The sequence below is a fragment of the Scatophagus argus genome, chromosome 1 (genome assembly GCF_020382885.2).
Source record: "Scatophagus argus isolate fScaArg1 chromosome 1, fScaArg1.pri, whole genome shotgun sequence".
In the NCBI taxonomy this organism is placed as follows: domain Eukaryota; kingdom Metazoa; phylum Chordata; class Actinopteri; family Scatophagidae; genus Scatophagus; species Scatophagus argus.
Genome location: NC_058493.1, coordinates 10,593,024 through 10,618,407, shown reverse-complemented (window position 1 = coordinate 10,618,407; position 25,384 = coordinate 10,593,024). Strand labels below are relative to the sequence as shown.

At 41.5% G+C, this 25,384-nt stretch overlaps 1 protein-coding gene across 3 annotated transcripts in view; it reads left to right on the top strand.

Moving 5' to 3' along the window:
* The window catches only part of sema4bb (sema domain, immunoglobulin domain (Ig), transmembrane domain (TM) and short cytoplasmic domain, (semaphorin) 4Bb), a 54,296-nt gene extending 29,744 nt beyond the window's left edge, over positions 1-24,552 (top strand). For all 3 annotated transcript variants that reach the window (XM_046380219.1, XM_046380043.1, XM_046380137.1), the window contains exons 3-15: positions 6,845-7,005; positions 7,347-7,409; positions 7,978-8,076; positions 10,277-10,388; positions 10,882-10,998; positions 11,349-11,506; positions 15,696-15,877; positions 16,413-16,563; positions 17,179-17,389; positions 17,561-17,676; positions 18,826-18,983; positions 19,548-19,639; positions 20,181-24,552. In XM_046380219.1, the coding sequence (XP_046236175.1) occupies positions 6,845-7,005; positions 7,347-7,409; positions 7,978-8,076; positions 10,277-10,388; positions 10,882-10,998; positions 11,349-11,506; positions 15,696-15,877; positions 16,413-16,563; positions 17,179-17,389; positions 17,561-17,676; positions 18,826-18,983; positions 19,548-19,639; positions 20,181-20,953 (2,393 nt within the window). In that variant the 3' untranslated portion in view covers positions 20,954-24,552. The remainder of the gene's footprint in view (positions 1-6,844; positions 7,006-7,346; positions 7,410-7,977; positions 8,077-10,276; positions 10,389-10,881; positions 10,999-11,348; positions 11,507-15,695; positions 15,878-16,412; positions 16,564-17,178; positions 17,390-17,560; positions 17,677-18,825; positions 18,984-19,547; positions 19,640-20,180) is intronic.
* The last annotated feature ends 832 nt before the right edge of the window (positions 24,553-25,384 follow it).

Here is a 25,384-nt window from a genome sequence, read left to right as displayed (position 1 = left end):
AACAACTTGCATTTGCTGTGACTGCTTCTGAATAAAAGCCACTTCGAGAAGGGGATGTTGATTTTGAATTAGCAGTAACAATACAGCTTTGATACGAACATGAATACTGGATTACTTGCATTCGTCATTTTCCTGTGACTTCATTGTGCATTTGAATGAAATTTGAATCCCACATGGAAATGGTGGACCCTGCCGTTAAAAAGGTGCAGAGGTAAATGCAGAATAATGAAAATTCTGACTGTAAATTAAAATGAAATTTAAATAGTCTTTGGATTTGGAAGGCTGAACAAAAGTTAGCATTTTTTTTCCCATTTTAGAGTTCAAAAATGTCATATTTATTTCATATTTAAAGTGTATTTACAAAATCACAGCGAGGATAATTAAACTTACCATCTGTATAAGCAGATGGTCAAAAAAAAAAAAAACACGCTGCTCTTAGCATAAAACGACCAGCGAGATGGCTGAATCTGTGTGATGTCTGTCCTGTGACATCTATAGTTTTAGTGCTGAGAGACAGAGAGGTTCAAGAGCCATGCCACACATGACAAGCACAGGCACGTCTGTTTTGAATTACGTGAGTGAGGAAGTTATACCAACTATCTGTCTTACTCAGTGTTTCAGTCTGTCCCACTTGAATACCACAGTGCCTCTCGCTCTCTGTGTCTCACTGAGCTAATATTCAGGATTTTCTAAGCTGTGATAGACGACTGTGTTCCTTCGCTCTGCAGCTTTCAGTGTTGGTTGGTTGCGTGCCAATCCAGAGTGCATCAGGATGACACCTAAGAGCCAATAATTGCAGAGCAGGTCATCATGTCTGTGTCAGCCCCTTGTTCTCTGCTTTTCAAGGTATTCACACTTTTTATGTACTGACCTCATGTTTTTCCTTCGTAGGATGAAGGGAGCATTTTTCAGTATTCCAGGGCTTGTGTAGTGCCCACAGCTGTGCTACATTTCCAACAAATATTCACTCATTTCATGGTTCTCTGTTGTTGCCCTGATTCTCAGCCTGCACATGCAACCATGTGGCACCATTAACACCTCTTTGCTGCATAATCATCACACACAGCAAATGCTGGACTTACACACTGTCAGGCTCTGGTTATTATCTGCAAGGTACAGCCGTCTCTCAGCACGAGGTGTGCATACACACACTCAAACACATATCCAAATACAAACACACTGTGCACCATATATGCACAATATTGCAGCACACATCATTGCCAGTGATTACAAATGGCCCATCTGAAGCCTTACTACCTGGCCCTAGAGGTGTTGTAGGTGTTATACTCATTCTGATGCTGATTCTGACTCTTTCTGAGTGCTGTCAGCTTTTATTTACAGCCAGGAAAGTGTGATTTTTCTCTGCCCCAATTTGTCTCTGTCCACAGCACTTAGAGGTTTTACTCACTGTGCATTCATTTGCAAATCTATCCTTTTAAAAAGGAATCCACTCCACATGTAACCCAAAACTGAGTAAATCATTTATGTTGAAATGGAAAGAAAATATGAGAAATCTGTTTAAAGTTTGCACCCAGTTCCTCCAACTCATTCTGCCTCCCGATCTTGATCCATGTCATCCAACTGTGCCAACAAGCAGTGCTTCTTTGCAGCCTTGGCTGACACATCAGGGCAGCTCTTGGTTGCCCACAGTCTCCAACCAGTGAATAACCATCACTTTGCCCAAATATAAGGAGGAGCAGTGCTGCAATGACCTTGAAATGACTTCTGTCAGCTTCTGTTAGGCAGCTCCACTGCAGCTATCAAGTCCATTGTCAAATCATGTCAAACAGAGAGCCTTGAAGCTGTGAGAGGGCACAGAGGGCAGAGATTATACATACATATATATATATATATATACTTTTTATTTTGTGTCTTGCATGCAAGATAAGCAGTGCTCGTGTGTGAGATTAATATTGGCTGTGTTGCACTCTCCTCTCCTGTGGGCTCACTCTGTTACAAGTGAACCCCTTTGTCCCCGCTGCCCCCTCGCCTTGTGATTTGGCTCATGCTGCTTTAGTAAATCTGGGCCATGTTTACAGTTGGTGCTTTTAAGAGTGTCTTGGCAGGCGAATGCCTACCAAGCAGCCAATCAATTGCCCCACCCTTGGAGTGCTATTAAACTTGAGAAAAATAGGTTGATCCTGCTGCATTTTCTCTAAAATATGAAGCCTGCCACGTAGCTGGCATGTATTTTATTACTCAGCGACGCAGTGTCTGCAAGCTGGCACCCTCTGATGATATCTTAGTTACCTCAATGGTGAGTAAGCACACACTGCACACATTCAGCTGTGATGTGAATGAAAGGATTTAGAGACTTGCAAATCTTGTGGATGTCACTGTGTTATGTTGGAGGCCTGATGTCTCAATACTAGTAGAGTTAGAGTAATGTGTATTTTGATAATAAAGACAGAAAAAATATCATTTAATATTATAATAATGTTTCCTCTTATAAACCACTTTTGTATGTTTTGGGGGTTTTGTATAGTACAGCATTTTGGGGTTTGCACTTATTTACTTTCTGCCAAAAGTTTGATTAGGACATCAGTACCACTCTTGTGTAGATTAAATAGGAAGCTATATAACAATTTGTGTTTAATGGGGGTATTGTGTTTATCTGTTTCTCTTTATTTGGCATTTTATGCAAAAGCATTGTCTCTCAGGAGACAAGCGCCTGAGGCAGTGTATTTTGTCCATGTTGCAGTGTTCATGGTGAAACATTTATACTATTAACAAAATAGCTTTTGTTGAGAAGCACATCTATGGGCAGGAAATATAATGTCTATAAAGAAGGCGATACCAACAATCAATAGATCTAATACACAGAGAATCTGAGATTTTAGGCCATTTTAAGGCACTGATGCAGGACTCTCTCCGCCTCTATTTCCATTTTAATTCAAGAAGTTTGTAGCTGTTCATGGTGTACACACAGATTTCCACTGATTCTCCCACTATAAAGTAAACACTACTGTGATCATAGAGCAGCTGCTCTCTGAAATCCTCTGATATGATTTGTTCGTGTTATCTTTTAGACGTACAATTCCTGAATCAGTTGTGTGATTCACTCAACTCCTAAAAATAATCGAGAAAAATAAAAAAAAATAATCACCTCTCTTTATTTACCCATCTGTTGAGTCCTTGGCTACACTTTCTGCTACCCATATGAATACAAAATTAGAAATTGTGCCGTTCATAATCTCTTTATAATCTACGGCATTCGTTCTAAGTAGTTGTTAGTAAGAAACTGTTGCAATAAATAGCGTGAGTCCAACTGAACCGGATCAGCTATGCTTCCAGCCATGCAGGAAGTTTTTCTAACCGCACTCCGTTTGCTCCCTGAGTCCCCTGACGATGAATCAGGTAGTAACCACTGCTAGTCCATGTAATTTATGCTATTTATTGCAACATTTTCTTGCTAACAACTACTTAGAATGAATGGAGAAGGTTTTAAGGACAAAGAACGGCACAATTTAAGGTTTGAATTTACATGAGTTGTCAGCAGTAATGTTATATTACAATATTTAATACCCTGTTAACTTTATTTATCCCAAAGACATGACGCCAGATAGCAATCTAACGTGTAGCTAACATGTTTTGCTGTTACGTTGGAAGCAAATATTCTATATTAGACTCTGTACTAGGCCTGCTCCAATCTTTAGTCAGAAGTGAAATATAGTTTGCTATGCGTTTTATAGTGATGAGGATATTGCCTGCGCCCTTAATTTTGTGGTCACAGACTTGCATGACCCAAGGACTCAGATTTGCCATGACTGCTATCTTTACCTCCACTGATTTAAAAACAGAACATCATGATAAATGAATACGCTGCCAAAATTAAAATTCACCCAATTGCTGAGAGGTCATTACGTGCCAGGGAGAATTTCACTGCTGAATGTTGTTAGTGTTGCGTGAGTGTGGCTAAGATTTATTTTGCAGCCTCTTTACAGGTTGGAGGCCGTCACCACCGTGTAGAATTGAGTCAAATATAAACAATTTGCCTTCCAGGCTGAACTAGTGGTACTAACTAATTCACCAGTGGCAATAAAGTAGCCATATTGATGGTAGGTGTGATGTGGTGAACATAAGCAGAGGTTGAGGGCCTGACTTGGTGACAGCCAGCTGATTAAACAGACCCGTGATAAATGGACCTGGAGTCTGGCTGGGAAATGGCCTGCAGATGCCCGACATTCTGCAGCGAGCATGTCAAAACACACAGCTGATCCATTGCAAGCACAAAAAACAACCAACTCCTGTAGATGGGGAAAAAGAAAGCGAAAGGCTTGAGTTTTGGTTTGAAATCGCCACATCTTGACACAGCACGGATGTTTATGACTGCTTGACCTTCTGCTCTCATCAAAAATCCATCTCAGAGTGCTTTGAAAGTAACATTTTCCTCCCCCTGTCTGCATGTTTCTTCATAGGTCAGCATCTCAATCCAATCATCCTGGTTACCACAACTCCCACTCAGTGCCCTGACCTCAACCCCCACTCCCACCCGACACACATCCCTCTCTCCCATTAAGGAGCTCCAGTCTGCTCGCTGAGTAAAAGTTTCATGAGTGTGCTCTCCTCTGCTCGTTATTCCATTGTCTGTCTAAGAGGATGTCACTGTGATTTATGTCAGAGAGTTTTAATATGCTGAGGGACGGCTGTTTTTGGTTCCGGTGAATGGCCAAAACTCAGGGGAGCCTTGACAGTCGAGCTATGATATGTCCCCCTGTTGAGAGGAGAGACGGCACTCCATTGTCTGCCAACGGTGGGGCCCCCTGGGACTGAGCGTAACTCACTTTATGAGCATTTAGAACATTTTTAACAGACTTAATTCACCTTGAAATAAATCCAGTTTTTCCTTCCCCACTTGGGTCATTCAAAAAAAGATACAAATTTTCCTAAACATGACTATAGGAAATGTTTTGTTTTTTCAATTTTGTATCCCATCCCTGGACTTTGACAAGCCCATCTTTTCATTGACTCCAGATGTCACAGTGTTTTAAAGAGAATGAGGGCTGTTGATCTGAAAAGAGCCTCAGATTTGATTTTGGAGAAGATGTGGCTTGTGCAGCTGGCTTTCACTCCCATAAGGGGAAGACGATCATCTGCCAAACTGCCTCAAGTGTTAGATGAACCATTTGTTTGCAAGCATATTGAAAAGTTTAAGTTGTGGGTTGTAAATGTTTATTGCTGTTAACTGGCTGCATTTGCATTATGGTCCAATGCACCACCTGGAGTGTTGAGGATAAATGTACTGCTGGTATCTTTTTCTCACTGTCTGAAGTGTCTAAATTTGAATTTGAGTTTGCTGGTCATACACGAGGAGAGCGGCTGCAAACGGTTTAACTGCAGCAAATATTAGCAACTCCAGATACGAGCCAGTAATCTTATTTGGATAAGCAAATGGAGTCCGTGACCCCCAGCGCTTTGGCTTGGGGAGCACATTGAGCGTGTTTTAATATGTTTGGAATGGGAGGCAATAGATAAACATTTACAAAGATGGTCAAAAAGAAGAAGTATGTAAGCAACGGATGCACAAATAGTTGATTGCACATATTTCGTGTCTTTATTGGCCTCTAGAAGATTGTTAGTTTGGTTGATAGATATCAAGTGATAACATCCACCCATCCAGATTCACATGGAGTCCAACTCATTTCTCTAGGGATCACAAAGCTTCAAGGTCTTGAATTTACCACTTTTGATGACTTCCTGGACAATTTGTTGCCGTTTCTATTGCATGGTTTGAGCAGTTTACCACATCGCGAGTCAAACTGAAGTGACCAGTTGTCAGACTGATTACAAAAACCAGCCACAAAAATCAATCCAAACCTCTTGAAACTCTGCTGTCACAGTGCAAAGCAGCAAGAAGCTGCTGCCGATGCCATTGTAGAGGATCCTGAGAAGAGACGCCAAAAGAAATGCTATAAAGGGAGCAGTGTGTACGTTGAATCTGTGTCTCATCACACGAACTGTTCGAGGCTGCAGGGAAGGGAATGATGTGGGGCTGGGAGTAACTCATTTGACTTATGGCCCACTGCTAAAGAGATCCATTTGAAGAGGGTTGGCGAGCGGCAGAATGAAGGAGATTTAGATTGGTGTTGAGCAGAAGAGGCTTTTACTCTGCTGGCAGTACCGAGCAGAGCAAAGAGAGAGCTGGCCAGCACAAGAGAGTGTGTATGTGGCTCGTACATGCGACATGTTCTGATGGCGCTGCAGTAGCTGCTGGCCGCCACCATCAGAAAGGCGGGATAAACAGTGAGGATGGTTGTCTCAAGGAGCACAGAAATGGTGCTCAATGAGAGTTTACCCTCTTTTGGTCATAAATTTTTTTGAGTGAAGCTCACCACTGTATGTTGTGCTGTAATTGGATGAAATGTGATGTCTGTCCACTTGTTCTTGTCTCCTGTCATATTTGTAGCTCTCTGTTAAGCCTCAACGGAGCTTCCCAGATTTCCTTGGAGTGCTCTCTGATCGTAGATTTGTGTTTGGCCAACACTGTAGGACTGGGAGTTATTTTGTATTGACATGTGGTACTCAGCTGGTTTTACCCTCTGAATTCTCCATCTCCACCAGACTAATTTTAATAGTTGATTGACTAATTAGCCCAACAAATCAGGCCTTAAGACTTCCATAAACTACACTTAGTTGCTATTGGTTCTCATATCTCAGAAGTGTCTTGGCAATAACAGAGATACACGGAGGCATTGTGGATTGTCTTTAATCTGACAAACTAATCTTCTTGTACTTCTAGTATCACGATTATGTCCTGTACCGGTGTGTTCCTCGTTTTCTCTGTCCTGCTATGTGATGATAATCTCCAGTGTGTGTGTGTGTGTGTTTTCCTGCTGTTTTCCAGATGCAAAGGAGAGGTCAGCCAAGAGATTCTCTGTGGACGGCATCTTTAATTACACCTCTATGCTGCTCAGCCAGGAGGACGACATGCTGTACGTCGGAGCCAGGGAGGCGCTGTTCGCCCTCAGCCTCTCAGACATCAGCAAGACCAAGCTGCAGAAGAATGTGAGTATGTCCAATGCCAAGTGGACTGTCAGGGGCAAGATGGCAATTAAAGTGGGCAGGCAGATAATTTGCTTTTACTATGGCTTATTAATGGCAGTTAAAGACTAATATTGGGTAATAGTTTTGTCTGAGTTACTAATTTGGTTTGTAAATGCGAATAATCAGAGTTAAATAATTGTGACATGCAAAATCTAGCAGCTTACTTGACCTCATAAGAGGTCATTTTCATCTTTTTCTATAACACACACCAGTTCTAATGTACAGGAAGAAACTCCTCAGTAGAATCTGTGTACTTAACCGAATTTCACATGACTTATTCAGGGCTTCTTTTTCATCTTCAGCTGACGTGGGGCACTCCTGCTGGTAAAAGAGAGGAATGCAGCTTCAAAGGGAAGAACCTTGAGGTGAGAGGCACCTTCTACCACTCCAAAAGAATATACTTCAGTGTGATGGTTCTGTGGATGGTTGTGCGGAGGGTGTGCTTGCTGTTTTCTTGCAGTCCTTTCTGAGTCTTTTCACTGCTGCTGCGAGCAGATAAAATGAGCATTGCATTCTGTGTTGACAAACCTTTCCACCAGTTACAAACAGATTCATCAAGTGTTCGGGCTTGACAGGGAATTGCTCTTTTTTTGAGCACTGCTTTTCCCTCTCCCTCTCGCTGTCTGTCTGCTACCTTGTTGTCTTGCCAGCTGTTGTATCCCCAGGCGACAAACCTTGCTAATCTTTGTACAGCAGTGTACAACTCTGGTATTACAGAGAGCCCACAAGGCAACTGCTGTGTGATGCTGGGAGGTTTTTCCAACAGTTTTTCTTCTTTTTTTTGTCCTACAGTTTCTGAAGTATTTGTGTGTTGTGATTAAGAGCTCCAGTATTTCAGGTCCAGACTTAAAGGATCTCTCTGGAAAAAGCACATTCAGTTGTAAGGATTTCTGTTGAACCCATAGATCTCATATTTGCTTCTGTTTGTTCCAGACTGATTGCTTCAATTACATCAAAATTCTCCTGCGGCTGAACAGCACTCATCTCTATGTGTGTGGCACTTATGCCTTCAGTCCCATTTGTGCCTACATAGTAAGTAATGTCCTCTCACTTTAGCCAGATCTTTATTTTTATTTCTCTCCACTTCTCTCTCTAGCACAGTGTTGGAATTTTTGTATGCTTCTTTAGTGCTCTTGAGGAACCGAGCTCTTTTATCCAGCACGTCAGTATTGGATCTGTTGCTATCCATCCGTAACCAAATGCTACTGAGGCACTTTAGCCAGACAAGTCAACAGGGGGTACACGAGCTGTGTGTGGTTTCCAGTGAGAGGGAAGTGGTAGATCTGCTTATCGAGCGGAGGAGTAAATATGGAGTGATGGTTACAGGCAGCAGGATGACATTGATTTCAGTGATGCCTTCCTCCATACACACACACACACACACACACGCACACACACACGCACGCACACACACATATCCCTTTTGGACTTCTGGGGACATTATATAGGCTTGCATTCATTTCCTGTAGGCTTAACCACCACCTTCCTATAACAATAAACATCACTTATCTTACCTTAACCAAACTAACCTCAACCTAACCTTAAAGCAACTCTTCACCCTAATATTTAATGACTTACATTGTACTTGCATTTCGTCCCCATAAGTAAGGCGGGTCCTCACAATGTGACTGTTTAAACAAATTTTTGTCCCCACAACTACAGGAATATGCATACACACACTCTCACACACACACACACACTTTGACGTCAGAGTGAAAGATAAACACGGGACATCTCAGACTGAAGATGACTTGGCAGGACTTTAGGCCCTGAACTGGGATTCCAACTCTGAGCCTCTTTGGTCTGGGTGAACACTCACCCTGCTGACAGAGTCCAGAACTGTGTCTGTGTGTGTGTGTGTGTGTGTGCGTCAGTGTCACCCAGAGCCTTCCTCTGAGACGATGAGTTAACATTAATAAAAGCTTTATTTTTATAGCTGTTCCCAAAACAGTTGCTGAGGGTTTTATGGACAGTGTAACAAAATGCTGAAGCCAAGAAGATACACTAAACAATCAAGTAATGGACATGAATTCAAACAAGCCCCCAACATAATAGCGTCTTGTAATGATGAAGAATGGGAACATTTTCCAGGAGATGAAAGCACTCTATACTTTCCTTTTTAAATAGAACAAGTTATTACTGCAATACATTTTTCACACATATGTTCACTCTGGCAGCAAGAGACCTTCTCTTAAAGCAACATCATTTTAAGCAGTGGTCGAATACACACACACACACACACATATATGTGTGTGTGTGTGTGTGTGTGTGTGTGTGTATATATATATATACATACATATATACATACATATCTATATATATATCTATATATCTATATATATAGATAGATATATATAGATAGATATGTATGTATGTATAGATATGTATATGTACATACATACATACATACACCAGCCACAGGCACCTACAGTAGAAGAGCTTAAGTTGGGGAAAATGGACTTTGGTTTAAAAGTGTTACCTACAGTATGTTTTATGGCTTTTTAGTACACAATGTCTGAAACCAAATCTCAGCTGAAAAGTCCCTATTATGCAACTTCTTGTGTAAACCTTACAAACTGTCTGAAGACAGACCTTCTGGAAAAACCTCTAAAAAAAAAAAAACCAGGCAAATTTAAAGGATAAAGTTGTTGTTAGTCTATACTTTCTTATTGTCAACAATAAGGACAAAACTCAACATTATTTATGTTTTTACTTATTATTTATGTTTATGTTTAATGTTATCTCTGTCTCACTCATTCACAAGTCTGTTTGTCCCCATCTATGACATGTCTGTAAAAGTCTGTAAAAACGGGTCAAATATATATAATTTCATGTTTTTAGTCGGTAATTTTCTGTAACGATTCATCACTTTTCACAAACGATGCTTAAACAGGAGTAAAGTACTATTTAAAGCAAGGGATTAATACACATTGGTGAACATTTATTGCAGCTGGATGGCATATGTGGGGCTGATTAATAATAAACTACAGAAGCTCTGTTCATAGCCTTTGACATACAGTGTCCCAAAGCCTCGGCTTACCCAGCAGAAACAACTACTGTATATTCCAAGTGATTCCAACACTCCTTAAAAGTCAGTATCAGTGTGTATTGTAGTGGAGAAGTGGAGAGAATAAGCTTGAAGTCTCGGAGCTCACTTTAGCTCACTCTTTACTGTAAGTAGAATTTAATTGGACTGTGCCTGAGGGATTTGCTGTTTGTGTCTCGTCTCCAGAACACGTCAACATTTACACTGGAGAGAGATGAAGTGGGCGAGGTCGTGATGGAAGATGGGCGCAGTCGCTGCCCCTTTAATCCAGAGTACAAATCCACTGCCATCATTGTTGGTATGTAGAACTAAACAGGTTTTTTTTTTTCTCTCTTGTCGTGTCACTTTAAACATTTGGCTTTCAAAGAACAAGGTATTATTATGAGAGGCTTCTTTCTGGGAAGAGACTCTGAAAACAGGCTCAGCTGTTTCCCGAAGCTGCTTTGATGTTAACTACCACTTTGATTCGGTAATGAGTCATGATGTGCCTGCTGATGTTGTTTGTCTGCATCAGTCTCTCTGATAAATGGCCGGACACCAACAGACACTGTTTGTGTTCAGCTTCTTTAACAAGCAATTAGTGAATAATTGAGCTGGATATGAGTGGAAGACACAATTGTCAAATCCCTCACTCATAATATTCATTCTGAACTGCTACTCACTTCATCTGTTGCAGTAAAGAAAGCCCCCAGCGCACAATCTTTTTGTAGTTCATAATGTTTAATTAATGGCAAATTAAGTTCTTAATTTAAAATCTCACATTCTATGGCTTATCCTTTGTTGTCCTGCAGATGGAGAATTGTACACTGGTACTGTCAGCAACTTCCAAGGGAATGAACCAGTCATTTACAAGAGTCTGGGTCAGGGAACTGCTCTGAAGACAGAAAACTCTTTGAAATGGTTGCAAGGTAAACTCCATTTACCCCATCAGATTGGCAGACTGGGTTTTTAGCCAACTACACATCTCCCATTATGTACCCAACAGAGCAGATAAGCTCCCAAAAGTAGCAATCATTAGCGAGGCACAGCCGCTAATGCGTGCAGACTGAGAGCAAAGAAAGCTCGCTCGCTTCGATTGCAGAAGCTCGCTTGCACATGCACTTCAAAATACATCTATCCTCTGTGATCGCTGGCTTTTTTCCAAATTTATGTTGGGACAAAAGTGATGAAAAGTCAGAAAAAAAACTGCGTTGGTGATAAAGGTGCAGCGTGTCTCTCTAGCCACCTGTCTCCTTTTGTGTTTCTCTATTTTTAACAGATCCTGTCTTTGTCGGATCTGCTTACATCGAGGAGAGTCAGCCAATAGGAAACCCTGTGGGAGACGACGACAAGATTTACTTCTTCTTCAGTGAGGCGGGAAAAGAATTCGACTTCTTTGACAACACCATTGTGTCGAGGATTGCTCGCGTGTGCAAGGTAAGACACCTGGGGCTGGGGGTGAGGCCATTACACAGCATGGCCGTGCAACAATAAGAGGGACTGCAGGGCTCAAGCTTCCTCCTGATAATCCTTAGTAATCACAGCACAATTGCCTCAAAACAAGGCGGGACACTCCTGTGTCATAGCGTGTTTGATAACGTTTAACTGTGTGTCATTCCAGTGCAGATACAATGGAAATCTGTCACTGTGCTTTCTTCTCCTGTTGGACTGTGCAAACATGTTTTCAACAGATTTGGTATCCCCTTGCCTGACTCGTCCTCTCCTCCTCACCGCGCCGCCCTCCCTCCCTTTTCTCTGCAATGTCATCTCCCCCTCTCCTTCCATCTCCCTCACAATGTCAGCTGCACTCGTCCATCCCGCCAGCTCTTTGCCTTTCTCTGCCAGCGCTTTGAGCTTTGCAGGCATTATTAGTATTCAAGGGTGCTTCTCAGCAATATGAAATGCTTTTTCCACTCTGCTATATGGCCTGTTTTAGTTGCAAGTAGAAGCATGCAAACTCTGGCAACTGCAGAGTTCACTCGCATCATTCAAACCGTTGACGTCATTCCCCTCCTCCCTCCACGAGAGTTTAAGCGGATCAATACCTGACTTTACCCCTTTTCACCTGTCATCAGATCAATTAAACGGCAATGAAGCCGCCTGATATACATGTACTCGGCATCACTCCCTGACTGATGCCTCTTGTTCATGGAGGCAGTAATGTGAGTAATCGTGGGGACAGCATGTAATCTTAAGTGACAGCTTAATGACTTAGTCCTGCTAGGCTCTGGCACTCGGTGCTGCGACACCTCTCCAAGCCAGCGGAGCACCTCCTGGGTTCTATATATGGAAATCATTGACAGGAAGGCCCCCAGACTGTGGGCAACTTGCTGCAGATGAACTGTGCAGTAGAGACAGGAGAATGGCTTTCTCTGCTCTATAAAGCGCCTTTATTTCACTGGAATGCAGCAGCCCTCTTTTTCCTCACTGGCATCTTTTCAGATGCTGCTCTGTAGCAGTGATGCAGGTAAGTTCGTTCTCCAATGCGTTGGGTAAATGCTTAAGAACATCAGCAAATCAATGTATTGAGATGATGCATAGGAATTTCACCTACGGTCCATTTTATTCTAAAAGAAATGCTTTTGCTCTGACTTGATTGTCTGACAGAAGAATATACTTCTTGGACAACATATCTAAAAGATGTTTGGTGCTTGACTGTCTTAAGCAGGACTACTTTTCCTTGAATTCTTTCCATGAAGGCTTTTCTTCTCAAATTTAAAAATCATGGCTGATCAGCAGCCATGTCAAACCACTCAGTTGTCTTCTCTCCACTAGAAAACATCTGCCCTTTGAAAAAAATTCAATATGCACAGGGAAATTTCACTGTGAAAATACAGTATGAAAAGCAGGGGTCACAGATTATTGCAATGGAACCTGGCTCTTTGTTCAGTTAGCCTGAGTGACCAACTTTTACAGTAAGTCAGGTTTTTTTTCTAATTCACATTAGAAGGAATACTTGAAAAAAAGTTCTGGAGTTATATCGAGCATCTTTTTATGTTAATGATTTCTTCCGTGCCCTGAATCCAAAGACTTATTTATCTTGTCTGTGTGTTTAGATTGGACTGAGTTATGACTCAGAGAAGGAGGATGGATTTGACTCAAATTGCGATAATGGGACCTTAAGGATTTTAAAGTGCCTTAATTGCCTCCATGAGGTTGTAGTGTTGAGTTGAGGTTGAGTGTTGTAGTGAGTGGACCAAATCAGCAAGCCAAACCACAATAACTAACTTCCCGATGTTTCCAGAACACCCACGGCCACCTGTCCACCTCTCACAGTGTCTCTGCCTGTCGTCCCTCCCTCCTCACCCCCCGCAGCAACTCTCCCACAGCCCCGTCACAGTTTGAAAAATTCTGTGTTTTAGTTTTAAGACCAAAAATAAGATCAGCCTCGCACTACAGACCAGTCTAACATGTCTTCAAAAACCCAGCCGCTGAATTGCTGCAGGCTAACACCCTAAACTATTTTCATATTCAATTTTTATTTCTCAGAATAGTGTCTCACATCTGAACACACGCCCTGTATATTCCTTCAGTGAGCAGAAAGTGCTGAACTCAGATCAGAGTTAGGTAAGGTATGAACGTCCCTCCCTGTCAGCAGGCTCAGTATCTGTAACACACTTTTTAACACACAGAAAGCTTGCACTCCATTTTCTGTCAGAGTACCAAGGCCATATATGTTTAAATGTGGTTTTAGTGTTGCTGCCTTATAAAGAGGACGAGTCTCTCGTAAGTTAAGATAAATCAAAGGCTCTTCAGCTTTCTGAGTGTTCCTAACTACTGTTTTACGTTAGGTTGCCAAGTCATTCTGCTTCCGAGTTGTTTTTCTTCCCTCCTCTTTCCTATCTGTCCCCCAGCCTTCTTCCACTCCTTCTTTGAGTTGTTTATTCAGGTGTGCACACTGAAGGACTGTCAAAGTCAGCAGATTATGAGCACTGTGTGGCACCATTTTCTTCACTTGTTCAATCACCTCTCAGGTTGACAAAGGAGAAGAATTTGAAATGTTCCAGTAAAATCTTAGAGGAGTATGTAATACAGCACATGTGAGAGAGAATATAATTTTGAAGGGCGGGTCAGTGCGTTTGAAAGCTGTGCAGCAGAGCACAGCAACAATGGCGGGCGGTGAACAGCTGAGAGAGCAGGAATGTGGTCTCCTCATTATGTGGACAGGCTACTTCCACAGCTTAGTAATTGGCTCCCAGGGCCTGCATCATTCCCACGAGGTTCCACCTCACCACAAGCAACATGATTGTTTGTGTGTAACAGCAGCAGAGAGGAGGAAACAGAGGTAGTTATAGTTTTGCATTTTATTATCTCCTCAAGGGTGATTCACTGCTTATGCTGTTATGTAGGAGTTGCTCAGGGTTTGGGAGGCCCTGCTGACGGGATAGTTTGGATCTGAGGCAGGAAGGCTGTCTTGAGATTGGGCGAGACCTCTTGTTTTGGTTGTGTTCTTCCTCCTCCTCCTCGTGCTCCTGCTCCTCCTGTGTTTTTCAGCTTGCTAACAGTGTTTGGAAGGAGTTTCTTTAAGTGCATGTTTACAAGCTCTTTGATAATTTGCTAGTCCCAACAAAGTCCTCTGATAACTGTTTGCGTGAATATTTCTTGACAGCTTAAAAGGAGAGTGAGTGTCTCCTCTCTATCTAGCAGAGGAAGTGAGGCGTGAACCACTGACGTTGATTTGAAAGAAGTAACTAATAACTAGCCATTGTTTGTTTTCCATCTGCTGTCCTTTAAAGAGCAACTGATTTTAGGTGCGCAGGCAACTTTTTTGTCAAAATATCCTTTGCTTTTCAGAGTGAATCCACCACACATGTCCTGTACCACAGGAATGGATTTTTAGATTTTAGTGGTTTGAGTTCCATCAAAATCAAAACCATTAATATCTGTGTTGTTTGGGTTTATTTATCCAGTTTATTTTCCCAAAATGGATCATAACTGTCTCGCATTCTCTCTTTTGAACTCAATAGCACCCTCTAGAGTAAAGGCAGGGGACTGCAGTTTTAGTACAGCATAAGGACTCAGCCTCACAGCTCTGATTAAAATGCTTGTTGGTCTTCACAGTGCAAAGTGTTGTATGTCCTGAGTTTGACACTAGAAGACGTGTACATACCTGACACTCCGTTTTTGTTTTTTCTTTCTTTTTGTGACATGACAACTAGTTTGGAATCCAATCATGATTCATTATGTGACTTACACAACGTGGTGTAGAAACATACACTGAGGATGCAGAGAAACAGGAGACATCTTGAGTTCATCAGTTTAACCTCTGAAATGAAAAATATTTGCGTATTGATTGATTCTAATGTATTTAAATGTCAGACTCAAAGATTGACTCCAGGCATGTTTAAGTCATTTAGTAATGCTCTCTAATTCTAGTCATTTTAGCCATATTTTTTGACATTGTGCTGCTCCTTGATGATCCCTTGTGTCAGCCATGTCCATAGCTCACTCTACTGTTACCATTACTACCGAATCATCAGCAGTCACATACCTGAACAAGCAGAGATGTTCCTGCTTCAATAAGAGAAACTGGGATCCCTTTTCCCTCTGGCTAACTCTAAACGTGAAGTGAAATGAGACATAAAGTCCTCTGTAACACAATATAATGTACCTGAACTGTTTGCAGGGTGACAAAGGCGGTGAACGCGTTCTGCAGAAGAAGTGGACCACCTTCCTGAAAGCCCAGCTTCTGTGTTCCCTCCCTGATGATGGCTTCCCCTTTAACATCATCCAGGACATGTTTGTCCTGAAGCCCATAGGAGACAGCTGGGAGAGCACCGTCTTCTACGGTGTCTTCACCTCCCAGTGGTAAGAGATGGATGGAGGAGTTTGTTCCTATCACATATCTGTGACACACTTTAATGAATATAATGCTTACAGTTTATGTTTTTTGCACAAACACACACACATGCTTGAATATACACAGCTCACACACACACACACACACACCATCTTCAGCCAGTTTTTATTTAATATCTCCACTCAATCTTGGCAAGTTGCCTTTTCTTCCTTGGCTCCTCTGAATTTAGAGCAGCTGTAATGAGCTTAAACACTAACACAAACTCATGCAACCCTGATGTCTAATTAATGTATCAAAGAAATCAAGGTTTTAATGTTGAATTCATTCAATCGCCCACTCTGCAACTGTTCTCCAGTGAGAAGTTGCCGGATAAAATGATGGCAACTGCAGAGAGGATGGATCGGGTAAATTTGTGAACATGCTACATGAAAATGGGTGCGAGTGTGAGTGTGTGAGACTACATCTTTAAATGGCTCCATATACACCTAGCAAAAGAAATGTGGAGTCTTTGAACAGAAAGTGATCAACTTTTTGTGTTTGCAGGTATAAAGGAGCATCTGGTAGCTCAGCAGTGTGCGCTTTCACCATGGCACAAGTGGAAAGAGCCTTCAGCGGCCGCTACCGGGAGGTCAACAGGGAGACACAGCAGTGGTACACCTACAACCACCCAGTGCCTGAGCCACGGCCCGGGGCGGTGAGTGGTCCATGCAATATCCTGTGACAAACAGAACAGTCCAACTTCTTCTACTCCATTTTCAGCATCTGTTCATTCAAGCAGCATCTGTCTCTGTTTAGTCAGAAGAATGCAAGTTTAGATAAAAAGACAAAGATAACTACATTTGTTTTGTTTTTTGTTTTTGTAACAGCCCATATATCTGTTGTTATTTTTACATTTAGAGACAGTGTATATGAGAGCCCATCAGCAACCATTTCCAGCTGTACCTGTACCTGATTTCTGGGCTGTTCATTAAATGCACTTGATATAAAGCAGATGTTCACTGTTTCTTTTCTGAATGACATAACCCAAAAGTACTATCTTGCTGATTTTCTGCATAATTCTTCATAAGTCAGTTGAGCATTACAAATGCTTAAAAATTGGTTGATATTATCTTTTATACGAAATTTTATATATCAGCCAATCCAGCAGTTTCAAGGTCTGTTAGTGTATGCAGTCACTGCATTTGGTCTTTGCTTTACTCCAAACATTATGCTGTAAGTCAGGGTCATAATCCTGCATACATTCTCATTGTGTGTTTGCTATTCTAATAAACAGAGATTCATTTTTCATTTTTAATTTACTCCCCCACAGTGCGTGACCAACCACGCCAGGCAAATGGGTATCCGGTCGTCCTTACACATGCCCGACAAAGTGCTCAACTTCGTCAAGGACCATTTCCTGATGGATAGCGTGATCCGCAGTGCTCCTCTGCTGCTGAAACGCAGTGTGCGCTACACACAGATCGCCGTGCATAAGATCCAAGGCATGGAGAGAGCCTACGACGTGCTCTTCATTGGAACAGGTAGAGCTCATTACACAACAGTGGACTTTATGTTGTGGCTATTTTCATAATTTATATGGAAAACTCTTTAAAATATACTCTTGTGTGTTTTACTTTGTTGCTTCTATTCCCTCACAAACTGTCCCCTGTCTTCAGAATAAGTCACTTCCACTTGCCTTCTGTGTCTTCCAGATGATGGAAAGCTCCATAAGGCCATCAATGCCAACGATAAGATGCACATCATAGAGGAGATGATTCTGTTTCCTGAGCCTCAGCCCGTGCAACACATTGAACTGGATCCTCAGAGGGTAAATCAGAACTCCGTCATCTTAACACGCATCTATAATGATTATTGTCATACAGGTTTGTGTCAGTTTTTAGAGGAATAAAAATGTGTAAGAGCTAGATTTACGAAAGCACCAATGGTTTACAGACATTTTCTTTCCACAGTGGCCATTCCATTGAGTTTTCGACTAAGTTATAGCACCGTCTGGAGCAGAGTTTATGATCCTCTCTGGCTTTTTACCCGGAGCTAAATTTCATTACCTTTCTCTCTTTATTACATAATGGCCTCTCTCCGGGCCAAAGCAGCCAAACAGAAATCTTATCTAGGATTATGTAATTCTAAGTTGAAGATATGTTTTATGAGTATATTCTTAGCCCCAAATAGGGATGTGAAAGACAGACAGAATCCACATGATCTCTATCTAATATACTGGATGATGGAATAGACTAAATATAGACTGCTTTTGGGAACATGGGGATGTGCTGTACATCAGAATCAATGTCACAGTCATGGTGAAAATGCATTTCTGGACACAAATTTTGAAAAAGGAGCCATGTGTTTTTGGGCATAGTCCAATGACTTCACTGCCATCAAATCAGAGAACAGCCTGTTAGCCAGAGTTAGCCCTTTCCATCCATCCATCCATTTTCTATACCGCTTATCCGTCAGGGTTGTGGGGGGGCAGGAGCCTATCCCAGCTGACTATGGGTGAGAGGCGGGGTTCACCCTGGACTGGTTGCCAGTCAACTTCAGGGCCAACACACACAGATAGACAAGCAGACATGCTCACACCTAGGAGCAATATAGAGTGGCCAATTAACCTAATGTTGTTTTTGGGACTGTGGGAAAAAGCTGGAGTACCTGGAAAAAACCCACGCAGGCACAGGGAGAACATGCAAACCCTGCACAGAAGGGCCCAGACTGGCATTTGAACCCTTAACCCTCTTGCTGTGAGACAACAGTGCTAACCACTGCACCACCATGTTAACCATTTGTTTAGGTTATATTCTTCTGTTGATCATAAGTAATTCTTTTAACATGTTGTCCCTTTCTGAAGTCAGAACTCTGCAACCCAAAGCAGAAGTACTGCCCTACTCTGTATTCATCCTTTAATGACTTTAATGTGTGATTTGTATCGCACACGATCACACATGGTTTTTCTGCTCTGCAGGGTCTGTTGTTTGTGTCATCCAACTCCGGCCTGGTGGAGGTTCCTGTGGCCAACTGCTCCAACTACCTGAGCTGTGGAGAGTGTGTGTTGTCCAGAGACCCCTACTGTGCCTGGACCGGGCGGCTGTGCAGGGATGTCAGGATGGCTCCACCTGACAGGTGAGAGAACACATACACAGACCACAAATTCCTCAACTGTTCCTGAACATTCACTTTGTTCATTTACTTGAACTCACAGTCAGTACAGTAATATTTGTTCATTAAGCTACCTTAATAGATTTGATTTGTTTGATAAATTATTTTTTAACAAATGAGTAAATAAATAAAACTCCAGTTTACTTCACCACTCAAAACTAAACTCCAAAACTGGAACAACCAGAAATTATTCTGACAAAAAAAATTGAAAAAATAATTTAAGGCATGGAGAAAGCCTTTGGTTGGGAAATTACATTATGTCACCTTATTCCACCTGGATAGACTTCAGACAAATGTGTTTTTGATGTTAACAAACAGCCAAACAAACACTAAATAATTATGCAAACACTCATAGTCATGTGTCAGGTAGCCTCTGAAAGAGCATTATTCTCTGCATGTGTTATACTGTTGAAGCTATACTCATAGGTTTTAAATGACAGGCTTGGAGAGAGAAATGGCTGTGTCCAGACAAGGTGCCTCGCCTCTCATTACAGCTGACCCTCACACTGTTGCTTTGTTTTGTTTCAGTCACTGGCAGCAGGATGTGGAGGAGGCTGATACATCAGCGATTTGTAACAGGACTTTTCCCAGTGCCAGATCTGCCAGACCAGCAGCTTCTCGTGAGTGTGCCCTCTGTGTATAGTGCTTTTTTATTAAAGTGGTGTCAGACATCAGCTCATGCACTCATAGAGGTGTCAGAGAAGAACTGATTGTTATGAAGGCACAAAACGCTAAGCAGTTTCATGTACAATATTTTGGAGCTGCTCATTTACTCATTCATGTAAACTATAGTTTGAATTAGATATTGTACAATATGCGATCATTTTAGACATTTATTTTTTTGTATATGTTGAAAAGATATACATATATGAATATATTAATTTGTGAGCTTTACAGGTGCTGTTACACAGGTTTTATTACCTCTGGACAGAACAAGACTAGCTGTTTCCCCTCTCATCCAGCCTTTATGCTAAGCTAAGCTAACCATTAATGGATGGTAGCTCTGTATTTAAAAAAAATAGATGTGAGGGTGGTATCAGTCTTCGGAAATTGTTGAACTAGTCTTTTATATTAAGCATATTCCTTATTAATTGGTAAATTATTACTTGAATGAAATCTTGAAAATGTTTTGAAGTAATATTGTTCTTGTTTTTTAAATAGGTGGCACTCATTGCAAGCTCATTACTATCCCAGCCAACACATTCAGGGTCCTGCCCTGTAAGCTGCGCTCTAACCTGGCACAGAGGAGGTGGCGTTACAGTGACAGCGCCAGCCAGTTCCTCTACGCTACTCCTGAGGGGAACCTGGTAGTTGTGGCTCAAGCCGACAGGATCGAGACCTACGAGTGCTGGTCAGAAGAGGAAGGTTTCCGCCAGCTGTTGGCCAATTACTGTGTGCGGGCAGAGCCCCGCCAGGAAAGCACCACTCTGATCGGTCACTCACGTACACCGTACATTGAGCGAGAGGAGACCATCATACTGCCCGGCGAGTCCCGTTCTGAGCAGGTCCACACGAAAACTTACTGGAACGAACTGATCGTCGTGTGTGCCCTGCTAGCATTCTCCCTTGTGGTCTTCTCCTTGTTCGTCATCTACAGGAACCGAGATCACATGAAGTCCATGCTGAAGCAGGGTGAGTGCCCTAACATGCAGCAGAAGAAGCCAAGGATAGTGGGAAAGCCTGCAGAGAGCTTACCCCTAAACGGTAACACGATCCCTGTTTCCACTTCTGATCACAAGGGCTACCAGACGTTAAATGACAACTACATCTGCAGCACGCCCACCCACGAGTCCTCGCCAGACAACAGCAAGAGCTTTTCTGAGGCTTCCGACAGGCGACCTCTTAACCTGAAGGAGAGCCACGTGGAATACTCCCCAACCTGTCCTCGGCCCAGAGTCAGGCTCGGCTCAGAGATCAAAGACTCTATCGTATGAGAGCACAGTGTTCACTAAAAAGATGCCGCACTGTATCTCCATGAAGGATACAGGCTACCGAGCAAAGGAGAGGAGACCCCGACATCCTTCTACATCACAGCACATATTTTATTTTAGTCATCTTTCTTCTGTGATCAGTGCGGAGGTCATTTCATTTAACTATTTCCACTCCGAAGCCAGAGGTCGGCCCAGTTTGCTGCTGAAAGGCAGGAAGACGACGCAGCACAACACCTCGGTTTTAACCAGGATCACGAGCCGTGGCAGCTGCTAAGAATAGTTATGAGACAGTCTTTGTTTGAGTCATTCTCGTGGCTGCTAATGGCCACTAATGTGTGAGAGTATAGGGCTGGGCAATTTGAAGAGGAAAATAACAAAATCAACAGAAGAGCTTCTTCTGGTATCAGTATTTATTACAGTATCTGTTTAGGTATGATCCATCATTAAATTGTCTTTTTGATCTCCATCACATGATGTGATTAAAACAACAAATCATGAATAATAAATATTGATATGTTGCCCAGCTCTATTTGAGTATGTGTAGACTTGCACATGCTCTGCAGAAGATAGACGCTACAGAATCTAGATTTCTGTCATTATGCAGATTAAAACCAAGCTGCAGCTACACGGTGACCAAGACTTCATGTTTGGGAGAATATAATACATGTATTGCCTTTTCATTATGATCCACACATTCGGGAGGTCAGAAGTCAGAAGCACAGTCATTCCCTTTTGCTGAATAAGTGTCATGACTGTATGAGGATAAAGATGATGGAACATTAAGGCACACCAGGAGAACAAAATCGAGCCCTCTTAACAAACAACAATTAAAAGGACTGCAACTTCTACCACAGATGATCAAAGAAATGTGTTCATAAATTGTGCTCCAGGGTCTAAATACTGACCTTTACTCCTGAATGTACGCTGTAGTTCAAAGAACGTCTGTTTTATTCACACATCACTGCACCGTGGACAATATGGTGAACCCATTGCTCTGCTTATCTGAGACAGTCCTGCTCTTCAGCATTGACCTGCAGTTACCCTAATGTTCTCATAAATTGATACAGACACCTTTTTGAGGTGAATATGGAAAGAGACAGTCAAAGCGGACAGTAAAAAAAAAGAGAGCCAAGACAAAAGGGCCTCGTCCACACCTCTACCATGTTCAGGGCGGCACTGAAGTCATCATGTGCACTGTGCCAAAAAGCAGAAATAACTTGATTGTCTTCTCTAAATGCAATAGTGCCATTCTGTCATGACCACTGCCATGCTTTGTGTTAACATTGATCACTGTCGAAGAGCACATGGTGATGGAACCAGAGTTGGCTTTCACAGAACGTAAAGTGGCACTAACAATAAACAAATGTGAAGTGCAAGGTTGGAAATTTCTTTAAGACTGTTAGCTCATAATGAACCTATGAGACTGTGCTGGGGCCAAAGGATATGGCATGGAGATTTCTTCATGTGAAAACTTGTCTTGCGGGTTGTGAGAAAATATTCCACTTTTCTTTCAACTGCCCTTAAAGGAGTTATATGCCTTCTTAATATACACTGAAACATGCATACACAACCAATTTGAGACTATTGGGCTTGATGAACAACACAAACTTTTTTTAAGTGCTAAAAAGCCCATTGTGAAAATGAAAAAAGTCACATAACAGCTAGTAACAGCCATCACTATTGTGGAGAAAAAAAATACTCTGTGGTCTCTTGTCCAGACTGCAGCTGCACTATGTAGTGATGTAGTTGCACTGAGTGTGGCATTGGCTCAGTAGAACCTCCCCCATCAGGTTGCATTTCTTACATACATGGCATTCACCACACTCAGTCAGATGTCAAGTTGAAGTTAATGTGAAAGCACAAGTAATCAGGGTCTTGAATACTTAACAGATTTGCACATGTCTGTAAAATTGGAGCAAATTCACAGAAAGGCAACTACTGAAAGATGTAAAGTGTGGCTGCTAAGGAACATGATTTTTAGAAATCAGTTATTACAGGGACCAGTGCAGCCATCACAAACACTCTTGCACCCACATATTGCTTAGACGTTTAAGACTAAACAAGCAGAGTTTTCCAAAGATGTAGGAATTTGGTTGTTGTGTAAATCTGAATGAAAAACACTTACACGGCCGTAGGGACAATATGGCACCACGTGTCTTAGAATACATCACCAGTTCACTGTAATGATCAAGTAAGCTTACAGCTATATATTCCAGTATCATACAGAATAAACATTTTGTCATTTTAAACACTGAGCAGACAACAAAATGCTATGTAACTGCTACAAGTTAACAAAGTAATTGCACAGCAAGCACTGCACAGCAGTGGTCAGTGTTTCCTTTTTTCAGTTTTTGTTGTGTATATACAGTATCTGTGCTTAATATTGTGTGTTTCTAAGGGACCTTGTGCAAGATGTGTTGTAGAGATAGTCTTGAAAATAGAGAGTGAACACTGCTGATATTTTGTTTTCATAGAGCTTTGCTGCCTACTTCAGCATATACTTCAACCCTTGCACAGATTGCTGCACATTTTTCACCGTGCTGTTAGTTCAGCACCTGACCTGGTTTTAACAAGCATGTCAAAGCAGGAGGACATATTTGTTTTTATTTTCATGCTATACTGAATTAAAGGGGTAGTTTGATATTGGAGAAAATAGGCTTATTCACTTTCTTGCTGTGAGTTAGACAAGAAGATAGAGACCTCTCTTGTCTGCACACTAAATATGAAGCTACACCAGCAGCCTGTTAGCTTAGCTTAGCTTAGCATAAAGGCTGGAAACGGGGAGATTGCTAACCTGAGGTAACAAAACCTGTCCAATAACACCCTGAGGTTTAGTAATATAGTTTTCATTCATGATTGTGACTGATTTGTTACCTTTGTACAGAAGCAGACTGGACTAGTTTTCGCCAGTTACTAGTCTTTATACTAATATAAGCTAACTGGATGTTGACTGCAGCTTCCTATTTACCACTGTGAAACTTCCAAGTTAAGTAAACACAACAACTGTATAATACGAATGAATCGGATGCTAAAAGCTTTGGTGCCGGGCATTGCTTGTCACAGCTAAGGCAGATATTCTAAAATCTAACATGGTGGCTGAATACCCTGCTTTGAGATGCTTGGTGGATAACCTCACAACAGACTTTCAAAATGCCTTTCAGATATCAAGTTGTTCTGCCTTTAACCATTGTTCACCACCCAGCTGTGACCTCACCAACAGAAATGTGGTGAATGGTGTGATTGTAGCCCTCCATGGGTACACTCAGCTCCACAACACGGGTCAACAGAAGATTTACAGATTCAGCCAAGCCACCATAGACTTTACCTGCAAACAATAAGACTGGGAGCTGCTCAAAATCTTGTACCTTTCTGCAGTCTTTGCTTGTGTCAAAAGTGATGCTGTGCACATAGAAAACATTTTTCTGAACAGGTCAGTGTTTATTAATAATAATAATAATATTTCCTAATCTCATCTAGAACAGCTGAATTTACAATATCATTTGAATTTAAAAGTTAACAGTGTCAAAAAAGGTCAATACTGTGTCATAAATGCATATTTATTAATGACGTGCTTTTCATTAAAAAGCAAATACTACCATGGTGATTGATGCTTCATTTTGAGTGGCTCCTCAGAAATGCAACATGCTGTACTGGACATGAATGTAGCCAACTATATTGCATTTTGTAGAACAACTACAGCAGTATATTTTCCTAAAACAGCTTAAGTAGGAAATCCATTGCATCATCTTTTCAGGAGTTTGTTTAAACAGTCATACTACAAAGAAACAAAATCAGAGAAGTAATTAATCTTTTGTGCTGCACGATGTAGTCCTGCAGTAACATGCAAGCACAGCTTCAAATCCACCATATTGGCTCAGCAATGAGACACAGCAACAGCTCTGCCTCAGCATACTGAATGCCATAAGCTTAGTTGACTGAGTAACTATTAGACAAATGTGGTCTTGCCTGCATGATTTCTTTTTTTATTTGTTGTGTACAAATAACATTGTGAACTGTATTTTTTGTATTATTGAGATTGTGATTGTTGTTTTTATTATATTGTACATAAAAAGCACTTTATTTTAATTTTTTAAGATAAATGAATAAAATACATGTTTTGACACATGCATGTGTGAGTCCAGTTTATGCTATTCAGTCCTGTCCTTTTATGCAGAAGGCAAGAAGAGGAAAGTGGCTCCACTTAATTTTAACGCAATTGGATTAAATTTTAGAAGTCCAATTGCAAACAGTCACATATGGACCAAATCTAACAGAACATGCTTTAAAAAACATTTTTAGATATATGAATATCAGATTATTTATAGGTGTGAATGCCACAGAGACCTTTAAGACAACCTCTGTCTGTTTTTTTTTTTTTGAGTATTGTCATCAAACTGAATAATGCACAGTAATTACTGGTTAATTCAATTGCTG